Source organism: Triturus cristatus, chromosome 12 (genome assembly GCF_964204655.1).
Source record: "Triturus cristatus chromosome 12, aTriCri1.1, whole genome shotgun sequence".
Taxonomy (NCBI): domain Eukaryota; kingdom Metazoa; phylum Chordata; class Amphibia; order Caudata; family Salamandridae; genus Triturus; species Triturus cristatus.
In genome coordinates, this window is record NC_140595.1 from 780497293 (window position 1) to 780514694 (window position 17402).

Consider the following 17402-nt stretch of genomic DNA (forward strand, 5'->3'; position numbering starts at 1 on the left):
TAGGATTTGTTCTCAGTAAAATGTGGGCCTCTGTGAATCGTAGATAGGGTTCTCTTATAGTGAAAGCTTGAATTTCACTTACTCTCCTTGCAGAGGTAAGTGCCAGAAGTAATGCCACTTTCCAAGTCAGAAACTTGAGCTCTATTTTGTGAATTAGCTCAAACGGAGGTTTCATTATTTGAGATAGGACTATATTGAGACGCCATTCTGGCGGAGGAGGCCGAATGGGAGAGAAAGTCCTGAATAATCCTTTGAATTGTTTGATGATGCGAGAGGAACAAAGGGGGGAAGCATCAGAAGTGCGCCTGTATCGGGAGATGGCTGCAAGGTGGACCCTCACTGATGCGTACATCAGTCCTGACTTTGCCAGAGAGAGTCGGTAAGGCAAGACATGTTCTGGAGATGAGAGAAGAGGGTGGATGTTGCTCCAAAGGCACCAAGAACAAAAACATTTCCATTTTAATCTGCATGTTTTATTGGTGGACTCAGCTCTAGCCCTGGACAAAACATCTTTTCAGTCCTGGGGGAGGTCAAGATCTTTAAATTCATTGAATTCAGGGGCCAAGCATGCAACTGAAGAGAGGCTGGATGCGAATGCAGGATTTGTCCCTTGCTCAAGGTCAGTAGAGTTATCACTGGGAGGCGATAAGGCTTGGACTCAGAGTAGGAGTAACTTCATGAACCATTGCTGGTAGGGCCAATGCTGAGCAATGAGGATCAGCCAGCACGGTTCTCTTTTCATCTTCATTAGAACCCTGGAGATTCGAGGGCATGGGGGAAAAGCGTAAGCAAATTATCCTGACCATCTTATCGAAAACGCATTCCCCCATGACCCTCTCCGAGGTTCTCAGCTGGCGCAGAACCAGTATTTTTGGCTCTTGTGCAATGCAAAGAGGTCTAAGTTGGGTGTTCCCCATTTCCGGAAGATAGAGTCGAGCATCAACTGATCGAGTTCCGATTCGTTACATGTTTGTCCAATTCTGCTCAAGGTGTCCGCTAGATTGTTTCTCACTCCTGGCAGATGTTCTGCCTCGATGATGAAGCAGTGCAGTAATACCCACTCCCAGATCTTTTGAGCTTCCAAGGATAGAATCAAAGACTATGTTCCTCCCTGCTTGTTCAGATAAGTGCATGCAGGTGGTATTGTCTGTACTAATCAGTACGTAGGATGTTCATATTCTTGAGAGAAATCACTGAAGAGCTAGGAAAATTGCCCTCAATTCCAGGAAGTTGATGTGCATCTTGGAGAGAGAGAGAGAGACTCAATTCGCCACTTACTTGGAGGTCTTGAAGGTGGGCTCCCCAGCCTTCCAATGAGGCATCCGTGGTCAGAACGAAATCTGAAAGTGGAGAGAGGAATGTCAAGTCCTCAGAGAGATTGCTGGCGGACTGACACCAGGGAAGTGCCTTTGTCATGATCAGAGTGATCTGAATATTTTTCTCGAATGATCCAGTCACCTGAAGCCATTGCCTGTCCAACTGTTCCTGGAAAGGTCTCATCCTGAAATCTGCATGGGGCACCAAAAGGATGGCCGAGGACATCATGCTGAGAAAGGATTTGAAGAGACGGACGGAAGCAAACTCTTTTTTTGGATAGACTATGAGCGAGTGATAGTATGGTGTTTTGCCTTTCTGTGAATAAGAATGCCTTGTTTTGGAGTGTATCCAAAGTTACTAAGAAAAATGTTATCAGTTAGGAAGGTGTGAAAATGGAATTCTGGTAGTTGACAGAAAGCCCCAGAGAGCGAAACAGTTGTAGGCAGATGGATATGGCTTCCGAGGCCTGGTGAAAAGAAGAAGCCTTCACTAGCGAATCGTCGTGATATGGGAACATCTGCAGGCCCCGTAATCATAGGTGTGCTGCCAAAGGAGCGAGACATTTGGTAAACACCTGAGGAGCTGAGCGGAGGTCGAAGGGGAGAACCTTGAACTGATAGTGCCTGCCACAGTGAAACGGCGAAACCTTCGATGTCTGGGATAGATAGGAATATGCATCCTGTAAATCAAGGCTGGACAGACAATCCAAATGGTTCGGAGGCTGCAATAGCTCCTGGAGAGTTACCATGCAGAAGGATTTTTTCTGTAGGTATTTGTTGAGCTTTCTGAGGTCCAGAACGGGGCACCATTCTCCCGATTTCTTCTTTACAAGAAAAAAGCGGAAGTAGAAGCCCATTCCCCTTTGAAAGCGTGGCACTCTTTCTATGGATCCTTTTTGTAGCATGACAAATGCCTCCTTCCTGAGTAACTGAAGATGGGATGGGATGGCAGAGATTTTTGTGCTGGATGAGGAGGTGGCACTGTGACAAACTCCAGGGTATGACCATACTTTATTATATCCAGGACCCGTTTGTCTGTGGTAATTTTTAGCCATGTACTGAAATAGTGTGTTATGCGTGCTCCTCTAGCTGGAAGGTTAGGGGAAGAGTGCAGCAGGCACCGGGACATCGTCACTGTTTTCTAACAGCATCTCTGGACTGTACTGATTTTTTACTTCTGGGTTGCCTGGAGTATGCAGCCTATGGTGGTGCAAGATAGGTCTGTTGATGTTGGTAGGAAGGGCGAAAGGTCTGATAGGTCTGAGGTTGGTATTTCTGGTAGCCCCCACAAAATGAATAGGCTCCTCTACCACGGCCTCCACGAAAGGGGGTATTCCTGTAGTGGAGCGTGCCCAAACCTTTAGCAGTCTCACTGTCAGCCTTAATGGCCTGTAAGGCGTCATCAATGTGCTTGCCGAAAAGTGCATCGCCATCAAAAGGCATATCTAGGACTTTACTTTACACCTCAGGGCGGAATGTTGTTGACCTCAACCAACTATGACGTCTAAGCACAGCTGCTCCAGCGAGCTGACTGAAAGCCACCGAAGCCACACCCATTGACGCATCAATGATCTCTGAAGCAGATCTTTCACCTTCTAGAAGAATCTTTCTCACTTCTGGAAGAAGGTCCACATATGGAGCGATATTGGAACACATTTGGCGGTCGTATCTGCCTAATATCGCTAGTGCGTTGGCCGCGCGCACAGTAGTGCCTGAGGTAGTGGTAAACCTCTTGCCCATGTTATCAAGGCACCTCCCTTCTTTATCTGGTGGAGCAGTGATAGCTTTTCAAGGATTCCTTGACCTCCGTTGTGCAGCTTGAGTGATTACTGAATCCTGTTTCATGTGTCCTACCAGACAAGCTAGCGCATCATCAGGAGTCTTGAATTTCTTGTCTATTCTAGGCAAAACTGCGATCACTGTAGCAGGTGTTCTCATGACTTTCACACCTATCTCCCAAATATGGTCTATTATAGGGATTGCTCTCACAGTCTTCCGAGATTGGTATTTAAAATTGTAAAGAAAGCAGTCAGACTGCTTGACTGTCATCGGTAACTGAAAGCCAGAAGCTGCTTTCTCCATCAATGTGTGGAAACCGCCAATGTCCTTCGGCGGAGAATCCAATGTTTGAGGAGATGGGGGAAGCAGGAGTTGAGATGATGTAATCTTCCCACTCACTGCCAGCTGGTCTAGTACCTTGAAGTTCACCTTCCTCTACATCCCCATCATCAGAAGTGATATGTTGTTGAGGAGGTAGAACACCATTTGTTGCTGGCGACAGCCTAGGCGAAGATTTAGACATGCATGGAGGAGATGCCGGTGGAGGAGGAGGCGAAGGGGCACTCGTCAATGAAGGAAAGAGAGTACGATAATCTTGCAACATATCCTGCAATTCTTGAACCAATGCCACAGGACAGTGGACCATGGGTTCACAAACAGGTTCCATGTATTGCATCTTTGCATGTGGAGTGTGACAGTCCTGTTGATAATAACCCTCATAGTCATCTTCATCATCATCTTCGACGTGAAGCTGAGAGGGACTGTGAGCAGGGCCAAACATTTCATCCTCATCAGACTCTTCCATAAATGTTGAAGGAGGTAAAGGCAAAATCAGTGAAGGATTCTAAAGAAAATGCCTCGTCGACTGTGTCGTCGATGAGAACGTCGTCAACAGGTATAGAGGAGTAAGTTGTAACAGCAATGGTCTTTTAACTCTTTTTGTAGTATGGAACGTTGTCAGCTTTATCGACGGCAGTGGTGTATGTGTCGTCGACGAAGACATAATGGGAACTGACGACAAAATTATCGTTGCAATCGCCGTCGATGTGGATACTGTTGTCGTTGTTGCGGTTGTTGTCGACAAAGAGGTGGTCGTCAACGGAACAAACGTCGTCGATGAGGATGTAGACGTCGACTAGAAAGTCCTCATCAACTGAGAAGAAATCGTCGACAAGGAAGTCCTTAGCAGTGAGGGTACCTGTGCCGCAGGTACAGGCATCTTTGGTGGAGCTGCCGTCGACGACGCTTCAGAGACCTTCGTCAACGATGTTTTTTTTTTTTTACGACAATGGTGGGGAAACATGCCCTGACAGTGATTTCTGCGTCCACGGGGACCCAGAGGACTGTGCCGTTGGCACAAGCTTTTTAGAGATTGTGATCTTCTTAGATGACTCTGAAGAGGGTTTCTCACGCTTTGAGGTCAGGTGGGCTTTCTCCTCAGCCGGAAATGAACACTTTTCTATTTGTGAGGGACCTGCTGCTTCATGACGGGATTTTTAAAAAGCTTTTTTATTACCCTCAGGAGACTCTTGTGACCTCTCTCTGCTTATAGATTTTTCCAGAGAGGTTTGCGAGGCAGAGCTTTCCTCATCATCAGAGACAACATCAGATTTACTTTTAAGTCTCTGCAGCCAAATCAACTACCAATCCTCTCTATCTTTAAGGGCTTTGGTTGAAAAAGTTCTACAAATCGTGCAGTCCTTTACTTTATGCTGGAGGTACAAACAGTAAATACAATTCTTATGGGGATCTTCAGCATGGAGCCTCTTCTTACCGCATGTTCCATGTGATCTGAAGAGACCTTTCTTTGAATAATCCAACATTTTCTAGACAATATCTGAAGTTCTGATGGAAAAAACTGAGCAGAGCTCAGGGAGACTCCCTATCACACGAAGTATGGTAGAAAATCTGAGGAACTCGGCCTCTTTTGGGAGTGTTCTACAGGGTGCGGTCACCTGTGGTTATCACTTACGTTTTTTTTTTTTTACAAAAAAAGGTAGATAGGTTATTGCAGTGACTGTTCATTGCATTGTAGCTGATGAAAGTATTAGCTACTGCTTTTATATGAATCCCGTGGGACTCCCACTACGACGACTGGGATGATTCAAGTATGTGAATCGATGAAAGATCCAATACTGGAGAACTATAGCAATGTCAAAATGGTCAAGAGTTAGAGACCACAGAGAGTATGTTCCAAAGTCCAATTAAAAATGATGGGCCAATGGTACATATCGTCAGAATACCATATTTGTGCAGGTATATATGATTCTGTAGCAACAGCAGCCAAGTATGGTACGGTTGGTCAGGACACAAACGATTATAACATGTGAGTATAGACAACAATAATCAGTGGTATCGGATCAAAAATGAATTACAATAAGTATGAAAAGAAAGAACAGAACAATATGGATAACATATGGAGTCCGGTGAAGTACAGGTATGTGGAAGTTTGCTGTGGTAGATGGGAGCAATGTATAAAAGGGAACAGAAGAGGTACAAATTTACATTATAGCCTGTATAAGGCTTCTAATGGCTAATCTGGTGCAACTCGCTAAGAAAATAAGTAGAGTCGGTCAATAGGAAAACAGATGACAGTAGTAGAGCCGGGAGACAGGTTATAAAGCATGCAGTCCAATGGACATCCTAAATATGAGTTGCATAGACTTGGTTTTCTCTATATAGAAACAAAGAACTTTGCTTATGTCCAGAGAGCGTTAAGGAATTCGGTTGCCAAAGAATACTGGAAGAGTGATGGGACTGGTTGCATCAGAACTCTGATACTACATTCAGGAGGAAGGAAGAGTGAGTTTTCATCACCACCCTATTTGAAAAAAAATAGTAGAAGGCCCAATAGATGAGAAGGCTTGAATTTCAATACCTCTACAAACTAAAGTTATCACTATTCAAAAGGAGGTCTTCAAGGAAAGATGCTGCAATGAATTCTGGAGAATTGGTACTCAAAACAGATCTATCAATTCAGATAAAATCAAATTGAAGGAGTAGGTGGTGTAATTACAAGAGGATACACTGTCTTCACTCTTTCTAAAAAAGTCTTTGGTGACAAGAATTTTTTTTAAAGAAGCCCGATTTGATCCTTTCCTGTAAGCTGTAATAGCACTGAGATGTACTTTAATAGAAGGGAAATGCATCTCTCAGTGAGCCAGACGTAAAAGGTTTGGAAAAATGACATCCTCTTGGCAGGTGATCAGATTGTAGCCTTTCTGTGTGCACCATAAACAAAACCTCTTCCATTTGAAGTAATATCAAGCCCCAGTTAGTAGGAGTTTGGCTTCTAACAGAATATATATCCACGCATTACTTTGGAAGAATCAGATGTCTGTCTGATCTCAGTAACCATGCTGCCAACTTCAAGGATGTCCAGCTCAGTTGGAATAAAGGACACTGTGATCTGGTTACCAGGCTAGGTTTGCATGGCAACCTTTTGTCTGGTTTGAAAGACATTTGTTTAAGATTTGGATACCAACCCTGCCTCTGTCAATCTGGAGCAACAAGAATCACTGTCTGGCAAATCTGGAGTTTCACAGAGACTGTGGGCTTTAATGGAATCGTGGAAAGGCATTTAGGTGACTGAAAAGGCATTGCCCAATGAACCTGGTTCTGGAAGCGAAAGTCTTGGCTTTTTTTTGTTTTGAAATGTTACAAAGTCACTTTTGGACAGCTCCTGTCTACCAAGATCCAATGAAGAATGTTGTTTAGGCCTCATTTATGATTTTCTTCATTAAATAGGCATAGAAAATCTACTTGTTACTTCTGTATTCCTGGTAACTGTATTACCTTAATTGAAAGACCCCTGGCCAAGGCCTACAACCAGATCCTTTGCGACTCCAGCGATATAACCTTGGATCTCAATACCCATGCTTGTGTGGGTAGTGCATGGTGGTTTTGCTGTCTGTTTGAATAAGAATGTTTCCAATTGTCAAAGATGATAGGAACACCTTGCAGGCTAGATGCAGTACCTTGAGCCCTCGTGAATTGTTGTGAAGGGGTCTCCCTCTCTGATCAATTGCCGTGTACAGACACAGCTCATGCGTATGCTCATCATCCTGAAAGAGAAGCATGTCACAATAATTGGGGTAGGATATTCCTGTTGGAAAGGAACTCCTTGAAGTAAATTTGTTCTCTTGCTCCACCTCGAAAGAAAATGCCTTGCAGTCATTGACATGCATAGTTTGTCGTCCCAATTACTCTTGCATGGCAATTGGGGTTTTGAAGCAGATTTTGGTGAATTAGGAAGTGAAGGTGCCTTGAAACGTTGAGTACCCATCCGTTACAACCATGAGTACCCATTGCAATCATACCACACTCTACCCAGTGCCTCAATATTGCTCCTCCTACTGGAGTTGTTACCGGACAGGGAAGAAGGTAGAAGTCATCAGTTACCACTGGCAAGTTATTGCCCTGAAGAATTGGGTGGCTGAGTTTGAGATTATTTGCTCTTAGATCCTCTCTTTTGGTAAGGGTATATTTGGCACTGTTGATGATGTTGATGTGGCTAATACGGTCAGCGATGGGACTGAACCCTCCAAGGATAATAACAGAGGTCTCTGGGCCTATATTGTAGCTTGAAGAATTTCTTCTCATCAAAACCCACTGCTTTTAGGGTCTCAGCCTCATCCTTCATCCTCAGCATTACTTCATCAGTGTGCTGCCTGCACAATGAAGAGCTGAAAATGCAACAATGAGAATTTTCTGTTGTGTGTCAAGTTTTAAGGTGGTCAGTCAGAAACAGGACGAGCGATGCAGAGTATTGCTATGGCAACAGTCACGTGTTGCTAGCTCTGCCGAATCAGTAGCGCCACTGATTACTTGATTTAGGACAATATTATTATTATTATTTGGGATCTTGTAAAGCGCGAACTGTCGCCAATTACAGGCATCCTGGCGCTGACAGAGTCTGAGGAAGAAAGAAGACCACAGAAGACGAAAGGCTAGCCAGGGAACAGCCACGTTTTTACCTTTTTTCTAAAAGGCAAAAGTTCAGCAATGTGTCTGATCTCATTGGGAAGGGTGTTCCAGAGTCTAGCAGCGGAGACCTCAAAAGATCTGCCTCCGGATCTGACCTTCTTGAAACTGGGAATGACCACCAGTTTGGCATCCGAGGATCGGAGAAGTCTAGTAGGGACGTACCACGTAAATTTAGATTGAAGAGGGACAGGGCCAGAGCCATGGAGGGCCCTAAACACAATACAGAGGGCCTTAAATTGCACTCTCTGTCTAAGAGGGAGCCAGTGCAGTTGTGCCAAGGCGGATAGTCCATGGGATCTCCTCGGAAGCCCCAGGGCTAGTTTTGCAGCCGCAGATTGGACTCTTTGGAGCCTGTCTAATAGGTACTCCGGGGCCCCTAACAGGAGGGCATTGCAGTAGTCCAACCTGCTCAAGATGGTACATCTAACTATTTGGGCGCGCGCCTGGGTGGGCAAGAGGGGCAGAACTTTCCTTAGCGAGCGCAGGATGGCAAAGCAGCAGGCAGAGGTTTTCTGGACATGTGTCTCCATGCTGAGCTTGTGATCAAGCATGACCCCCAAGTTACGGACCGAGTCTACAGGTTGTACATTAGAGGCTGTTTCCGGGGGCCAGAAGTTGCTAGGAAACGAACAGGGAATCCTCGAGCCACTATTAAAAAGCACCTCAGTTTTCCCTGCATTAAACTGGAGAGAATTGTTCTTCAACCATCTTGAGGTCTCCCGCAGGCAGTTGTGAAAGGTCTCTATGGAGATGGAGTCTTCTCCTTCCAGAGAGAGAATCATCTGCGTGTCATCTGCGTAGTTGATGGTTTTAATGCCGAAGCTTTTGATCAAAAGAATTAGTGGCCTAAGGTAGACATTAAAAAGTATTGGGCTGATAGCAGAGCCCTGTGGGACACCGTGCGCCACCGGAGAGAAGCATGATGCACCATCTTGTCAATATGCTGCCTACTGTGCCCCGGTAGATCTTCTGTGAAGGATTTAAGACCTTCTATGATTTCTCTTGCATAATGTACCAACAGACCAGTTGCACAAACTGTCTTTACTGTGGTGGTGGAAGTACCATATATTTTTTTTCTGACCACATCCTGCTTTTTTACTCTCTCTGTCAGGTGGCGGGGTCTTCATAGTAACGGACACTGGTGTCTGCGATGGTTACAGTGGGGTTCTTAATTTTCTAAGCACCTCTCACCAAAATACTATGAAAAAGGCAGATGTTATACTCTTGAGAATTGCTCGATGCGGAACCTGTAGGAACATTGGATGTGTAATAGGGCCAACAATCCATGGAGCGTAATAGAGAGCTAGAAAAAGAAGAAACTGGCAGAGATTGTAGGATGTTAAGATGGTCTTGAGGTTATCTTTCAAGCAGCATTGGGCTCCTGTGCTCCCCTGTGCTGCTGTCAGAGTCAATGGTGGGCAACACTCAGTGCTTCTTTGGACCTGTACATACATATTTAGATGTCTAATTGTATTTCTGTGTTATATTTCTATGTTTTTACGTCTGAAATAAACATGAATGAGTGTTGCTTGTGGCCTGTGGCCCCTGCGGAGACTATGACTACTAGCTAGAGGACGGGCCCAGACAACAACGAGGAGACGAATCATGGGGAGATCTTCATGGAGCATCAGTCGTAGGCCAGAAGGTCTCAGACAGGCAGGATGACGTTTCTGATCGCTAACATTGGTTATGCACCTTGTTTCCTTCTACTGATTTAGAAGATGTTATGAATGATCTCACCTTGTAAGGCAGCGGGGTATATTTCATGACAGCACATGCTTCATTCTAAGTAACACTGCATGTACTATCAGTTACTTACCAGCAACCCGGCCTATGCTGCACTGTAGCAACTTTACCGAGTCACCGCCTGTGATGAACTATCCCGCAATGTCAAGTAACCAGTGATAATTCATGGCAGGATCTAAAGAAAAAGATACTTATCCTTAACCTCCCCAAACGAAGCCACATCACCCCTCCCCCACCTGAGAGACCTCCACTGGCTCCCCATCTAGAAGAGATGCCAGTTCAAGATCCCCACGCACACCTACAGAGCCCTCCACGACCTAGGACCTGCCTACCTCAACCACCGACTGAATTTCCACTAACCCTCTAGACACCAGCACTCCTCCTCTTGAGTAGGAAACGTAGTTACAGGGGGGAGGGGCCGGAGCTCCAGAGTCACAGGACTCCGGATCCACGGAGGGTAGGTCAGTCGCGCAGTGCGACCACCACCGATGAGTCGATCATGACGCCAGTGAGCGCCCCGTGACTCCGGAGCGCCGGCCCCTTCCCCCTGAAACTACAGTCCCTACTCAGGAGGAACCTTGTTGCAGTTGGTGTATTTTGGTGAGGGCATGTGTTAGACCTGTCAGCCCTTTGGGTGGTCCCTCCTCATCATTATTTATTTTGTCCCACTTTTGCCTCAAACCCTGTTAGAATTTTTCCTTTTTGGGAACCACCAGACTTTTTAGTGTTGATGCAGATTCAGGGAGCCATTTTATCTACCCCTGGAACTTCTGTCTGAGGGCCCGGAGCACAAAATGGTGGCCACCTGTGACATCATCAGAACCCACTGGAACCTACTAGAACCTTCTGCAACCTTCTGGAGCCCTGTGACAGTTGGAGGCGGTTTAGAATGTTGGGAAGCTAAGACAGAGAGTTGGCAGTTGGAGCTGGCAGTTGGCACCTGACTGGTGAAGAGAGAGCAGCAGAAACCTGAAGGAGGAAGGAGTGAGGCAGCAGGGGTGGAAACTTGTGCCTGGAGTGGGGTCCATAAACCCACCCTTGATACTAGTCCCTACTGACTGAGCCCAGCCTGGAGCCCTGTGTGGGAAGAAGCAAGAAAAACCATCTTAAGGACCTGGACAGCAGGAACAGGCCTTAGAAGCAAAGAACAGCAAAGTCCTGACCTGATTATTGGTTTTCCTGGAGACCGACGTCAAGAAGCCTAGAGACCCGGAGCCCGAGGTGGAGAAGCGGCGCTGACTGGAAAAAGCAGACGTCGTACCCGGAGCCGCCAGAGGTCGAGAGAGGGCGCCGACGGAGGTCGTAGAGAGTACCAGAGGTCGAGGAGGAAGTCACCCGAGGTCGAGTGAGCGGCGTCGACGGGGGAGTGAAGTCCGCCCTCCGGAGTCGCCGGAGACCGAGGTGAAGCGTGCCGGAGGTCGGGAGTGGAGATCGCACTCCGGAGTCGCCGGAACCTGAGGAGAGGAGCACCGGAGGTCGGGAGTGGAGGTCGCACTCCGGAGTCGCCGGAACCTGAGGAGAGGAGCACCGGAGATCGGGAGTGGGGATCGCACTCCGGAGTCGCCGGAACCTGAGGAGAGGAGCACCGGAGGTCGGGAGTGGAGGTCGCACTCCGGAGTCGCCGGAACCTGAGGAGAGGAGCACCGGAGATCGGGAGTGGGGATCGCACTCCGGAGCCGCCGGAAGTCGACATCGAGCTAAGGCCGGCCGACGTCATCGAACCTGAGGTCGCCATCGGACCGGAGCCGCCCGAAGTCGACATCGTGCCAAGACTGCCCGACGTCATCGAACCGGAGGTCGAGATCGAGCCGAGGCCGCCGACATCGAACCGGAACCGCCTCACGGCGTCGACACGACTCCAGCGGCGTCGGAGCTTCAGAAAAAGGGCAGTAAGTGGAATAGAGGGCGCCTGAGGCCCTGTGGAATCCTGAGAGACTACCCTAGGGGCTAGAGAGGTGCTGGAACCAGCTTGATTGTGCCAGGGGTGAGCTGAGACTAATCCAGAGGGGTTGTGTAGAGTGAGAGAGCCAGGTCTCTAGAATCTCCCCCCTTTACCTACCTCAGTTTGGGCCTCAGCCCTGTTCAAGCCAGGGAATAGACACCCTCAAGCCATCCACCTAACCACAAGCTGTGGCTGGGCCAAATCAGCCCATAGAAGTCTAAATGTGATCTGATTCTATAAGTGTCACTGTCAGCTTTTAATTATTTATTGAGAGCACTGTATTTATTGTATTTAACCTATTTATTGCTTCACTGTATTTATTGTTCCACAGTATTTATTGTCGCACAATATTTATTGGCTTGCGGTATTTATTGCCTCATAATATTTAATTGCCTGTATGTAATGCACTTATATTTATGCCTTAATTATCTATGATCTCCCCTATTTATTGAATCATTAAGACAGTATATATTTGACGTACCCTTCCACAGAAAAAGCCTTGCATATGGTGATTGTGTTATTATTTATTTAATCAGTAACTAAGAGAAAAAGAAGATAAACAGAGATATTTTCATAATTTTTACGGTGTAGAGTCGTTTTTGGAACGGATGCACGCATGGTTATTGTATGGGTATGACGTATGCTTAGCACGGTGCCTGATTCCTGACCACTCGAGCCAAGCTACCACTGTGTATGTCCTGGAAAGACCCCGTTACCACCAACCTCTTCAGGCGTGGGAGTGGAGTATTTCCAACAGCATGGTTATAATTTTTGTACACATATATACATACCACCCCTCTATGAGTAGCAAGTAGGGTATCTAGGTCCTGAAGAAATGCCACAATCCTTATGGCACACAGGGCATGAAACATGTTGACCATTATCCTGACTCAACGCTTGACGAGACCATTATATTCTCTTTATGCAAGCATCACAGGTTTTAATCATGACATGGAACCAGCTAAATAAAGTTAATACAGCTACTTCCCATAGTTATTTTTGAATGTATCCAACCCATACTTTACTCACTCTTGTACATTCACCACAGTTCCCACACACACCCACTTCATCTACGGATAAAACCACAAGGAACAGATCTCGGCCAAAGAGCCCCCCTGTGGGGCCCGTTGGGCATTGCAGTGCTGGCCCGAGGAGCTGCCCTATGATGAAGCATGACACCCCCCCAGGTGTGTGAGGGTGCTTGCTCCTTACATGAGATATTCCCTTTTCCATTTGGGTCTCCAAACCTATTTTCCTTCCTTCTGTTTGGAACAGCGCACTTTGCGATTCACAATTCTTCAACGCATGGATCAGTAACAGGTTTCATGGCTCTCAATGCTTAGTCGTTTGGAAGGGCCGCCTTGTACGACCCGATACACGTTAAGGTGCCAAAGATGAAGCTGCCCACCAGATACCTACACTGTTGTGAATGAAGAGTCGCAGTTGGCTGGGCGGGTAGTCCAGGGTCATGAGCCGCTCCAGGAACTCAGGCAAGAACGGCGTGGGCTGTTCAATGAAGACCCCAAAGAGCACCTGGGGAAGCATGTCCTCCTGCAACAAGAGAGCAATGAAAGACTGGAGACTACACAGGACCAAAGAACAACGCACACCTTCCAAAGAATACAAGGCGCCTGAATGGACATCAGACACAAACCGCAAGATGAACTGGAAGTAGGGTGATGCCGGACTCGCTAGCACTCCTGCGGGGAGGGGTGGGTTGCCAGCTTCATTATCATCTGTATGGATCTGTGAATCAACTTTGAGATGGCTGCCAATGACCAACTGGAGCATAACGCCCAACTGACCATCACCTAATGTGATGGGGCTGGTAATTACAACCCGGAAGGGGCTCTCAGCTATCAAAGATCAGAGGTGTGAGGTGGAGGTCTGCACTGCATCTCAGGTGACCCATGTTTACACAAGCTGGGACGACGCACAGGTTTGCAGCACGTTAGCAAGTAAAGCCATTGCGCAGTGTTGGCGTGTGTTTATATACAATGACTATGAGGCCTGATTTGTAATGTACGAGTTGAGGGAATTATGCCCAAGCCATGTTTACATCCAGTGCTGCAGTGTGTGGCATGCAGAGATACCTCTGGGCAGGATGATGCGGTGTACGGTACTGCCAGGGGTAGTGTGGGAGCCACCCTTGCATCGGTGCATGGTATGAGAAAGCACGGAAGGCGGGTTAGCCCTAGCCAGGATGTTACACAGGGTTCCATGGGGAAATGTGGCGGTGGCGTAAGTAAGAAACCAAGCAGTGTGGATGAAGACATGTCCTGGCTAGGACTCTAAGCCGCTTCCACCCTGTGAGTGGGAGCCCACCCATCGCCTACTCATACCTCCACTCCGGACATATCCAACAGCCCGTCTCCGCAGATCTCGCAGCCGCCCTCATACGTCCAGGCATTCGGCACATAGTTGCCCAGGTAGTTTAACTGCAGCTGTGGAAGAAAGAGACAAGGTGTCATGGTCCACGCCATCCAGAGACGACTGTATGCACTACTGTCCATCTCACAGCAGAAATTGTACAGAGTATCTTTAAACTGGGAGCCCTTGACTGGGCAGCATCTGTTAGTGTGAAAATGTGCGCTGCAGAATAATATGAGGTCCAACGACCACCCCTGGAACCCCCTTTGTGACTTGACTGCTGTTCTAAGCAGGGAACAGAGGGACTTCTCGTCCTGCCAGTGACCCCAGGAGTGTGAGGCACTATTAAAAGAATGTTACCCATATGGCGCATTGTTCAAATTACCAGATGCGACAAGGGACCAGGTTTGACCAGATGTATGCCCAGGAAAAACCACTCTATGCCAGAGCAGAGGCTGCGGGCAGACACAGCCCCAGCCAGCTCCCACCCGACCCCTTCCTGCACCATGGAGCGGGGAATCATGGAGCACTGCCTCAACCACAGGCGAGCCTGCCCGGACCCCTGCCACCCCCCATACCACCTGCGGAAACAAAGGCTGTACATTGGAGCCGGAATAGCCATGGGAGAAACGACCCAGGCAATCTGCATGGTTTATCCCCAAGAGCTCTAAAGCTACCCTTCTTTGACACCGCCCTTAAAATCTGGAATGCCACCCCACCTACCATCGGGACAATCCCCTCGCACATCCTCTTCAGATGGAACTGAACCCTACTCCCACACTACCTTCCTCTTTAAGAACCTGCCTACTCAGAATGCTTGCCTCTCAATCAATGATGGACTTTAATTAGCCCAGCAGGGTCACTGTGCATCGGTCGACAGCATCAGCCGTACGGACGACCACCACGAGTGCCCCACTGCACCAACAGGAAGGTCCTTCTTCGGAGCTCAGAATTCACTGGCACCGCGACCCAGCAGTCTGCCATGGGACCCCCGGCTCTGGGACTTGGAGCCATTATTCACCATAAAATGAGGCAAGCAGAGGGCGCACAAAAAGACGTTATTGGACTGCAACCTTTTTGGTCTCACCGGCCTCTAATATTTCCGCTAGGTGGCGCTATTCCCCGATGTTTGGAAGGAAGTCGTTAATCGCCAGCTGCAGGCTGTAGAATCGGCTCCAGGGTTGAACAAATATAAACGGTGAACCAACTTCTATCAAAGTACGCACCGTCCGGGGGCTCCCAGGGCTCGGCTGCCACGCAATCGGCAAGGAAAAGAACAATTCTTCAAGAGAAACTACTCAGCGACATTGTAGTACAGGTCAGTATGGCAGATATGTCGGAAGTGGCGCAACCTCTGAGGCCTGAGGTTGCTCCTATTTCCGGCCTGAAGAAGACCCCTTTCTAAGGAGGAATTGGCCTTTACCCTACACCCGGGTTCGAAACGCTGACATACCTACAATACTCGCCTGTACTGGAATTCTATCCCGTGTTTAGACAACGATGTGAAGTCTTTAACTCAATGTGGATTATATGAAATGTGTTAACAATTCTCAGACAGGTTCTAGACTTGGATAAATCTAGAGAATTGTCTCTAATTGTTCCGCTCAATCTTTATCTAATTCACGAGCACTTCACCCGCCACCTTTCTCCTTGCACCTACCTTGGAGCAACTGCTCAAAATTGTTCTTCTTTAATTCCATTTCCCAGTTTATGTGCAATCAATGTTTCAACTGAATACCAAATCGCTAAAATCTAAAATGAAAAATTGAAATCTAATTCTATTTGTTTGCTTTCGCTTGGGTTTAAATAAGTCTTAACAAAGTCGTTAAGTAGCTTCTCTTGAAGAATTGGTTCTTTTCTGTTTGGACCACTTGCGTCGTTTTTCATACACTACCCAGGTCCTACGGATTATTTGGGTTTCCCCATTGTTTGTAATGACTTAATAGGTAAGGACAGAGCTCCAAAGAAGTGCCAATGGGAAAAGTGCCGGGATCCGTACCCCGGGCGGCAACACCTGGCGAGTGGGCCGCTGTACACCCGCTATGAAGCCTTCACACTGGAAGCAAGGCTCGGCCGTGAGTCTGTCACGCGGAAGAACCACCACTGGATGGATGCAAGTGGGGCAGAGCTCAGCTTACATGCCAGAGCGAGCGCACGGTGGTACCCCTGCTGGTGCAAATCAACCCGCACACATCTGGTAAGATTCACACTTGTTGATGGCCCATGAACATAGGGGACGATCCTCTCCGAGGTCCCGAAAGCTTAGGTGCCATCTAATCCTTCAAACGGGGTGCGCTCTACAAGTAGTGACCTTGAGCAACATGGACCAATCCTCAGGGGTATCCAGGCCAACAACCTATTACAAGCGTTGGCCATCAGTGACCGTGGTCCACAGGGACCCCTCTCCGCTGTATCCGCGTCAACAGCCTAATACAAGCATTGGCCATCAATGACCGTGGGCCACAGGGACCCCTCTCCGCTGTATCCTCGCTAACAGCCTATTACAAGCGTTGGCCATTAGTGACCCTGGTCCACATGGACCCCTCTCCGCTGTATCCTCGTCAACAGCCTAATACAAGCATTAGCCATCAGTGACCGTGGGCCACATCCATCAGTGACCGTGGTCCACAGGGACCCCTCTCCGCTGTATCCTCGTCAACAGCCTAATACAAGCATTGGCCATCAATGACCGTGGGCCACATCCATCCGTGACCGTGGGCCACAGGGACCCCTCTCCGCTGTATCCTCGCTAACAGCCTATTACAAGCGTTGGCCATCAGTGACCGTGTTCCACATGGACCCCTCTCCGCTGTATCCTCGTCAACAGCCTAATACAAGCATTGGCCATCAATGACCGTGGTCCACATCCATCAGTGACCGTGGGCCACAGGGACCCCTCTCCGCTGTATCTTCGCTAACAGCCTATTACAAGCGTTGGCCATCAGTGACCGTGTGCCACATGGACCCCTCTCCGCTGTAACCTCGTCAACAGCCTAATACAAGCATTGGCCATTAGTGACCGTGGTCCACATGGACCCCTCTCCGCTGTATCCTCGTCAACAGCCTAATACAAGCATTAGCCATCAGTGACCGTGGGCCACATCCATCAGTGACCGTGGGCCACAGGGACCCCGCTCAGCTGTATCCTCGCTAACAGCCTATTATAAGCGTTGGCCATCAGTGACCGTGTGCCACATGGACCCCTCTCCGCTGTATCCTGGTCAACAGCCTAATACAAGCGTTGGCCATCAGTGACCGTGTGC

At 48.0% G+C, this 17402-nt stretch overlaps 1 protein-coding gene across 1 annotated transcript in view; it reads right to left on the minus strand.

Annotated features, from left to right (window-relative positions):
- The window catches only part of PLOD3 (procollagen-lysine,2-oxoglutarate 5-dioxygenase 3), a 361546-nt gene that overhangs the window by 76745 nt on the left and 267399 nt on the right, over positions 1 to 17402 (minus strand). Inside the window, exons 8-9 of the mRNA XM_085639312.1 lie at positions 14112 to 14213; positions 13189 to 13320 (exon numbers count right to left, since the gene is read on the minus strand). Coding sequence (XP_085495438.1) covers positions 13189 to 13320; positions 14112 to 14213 — 234 coding nt within the window. The remainder of the gene's footprint in view (positions 1 to 13188; positions 13321 to 14111; positions 14214 to 17402) is intronic.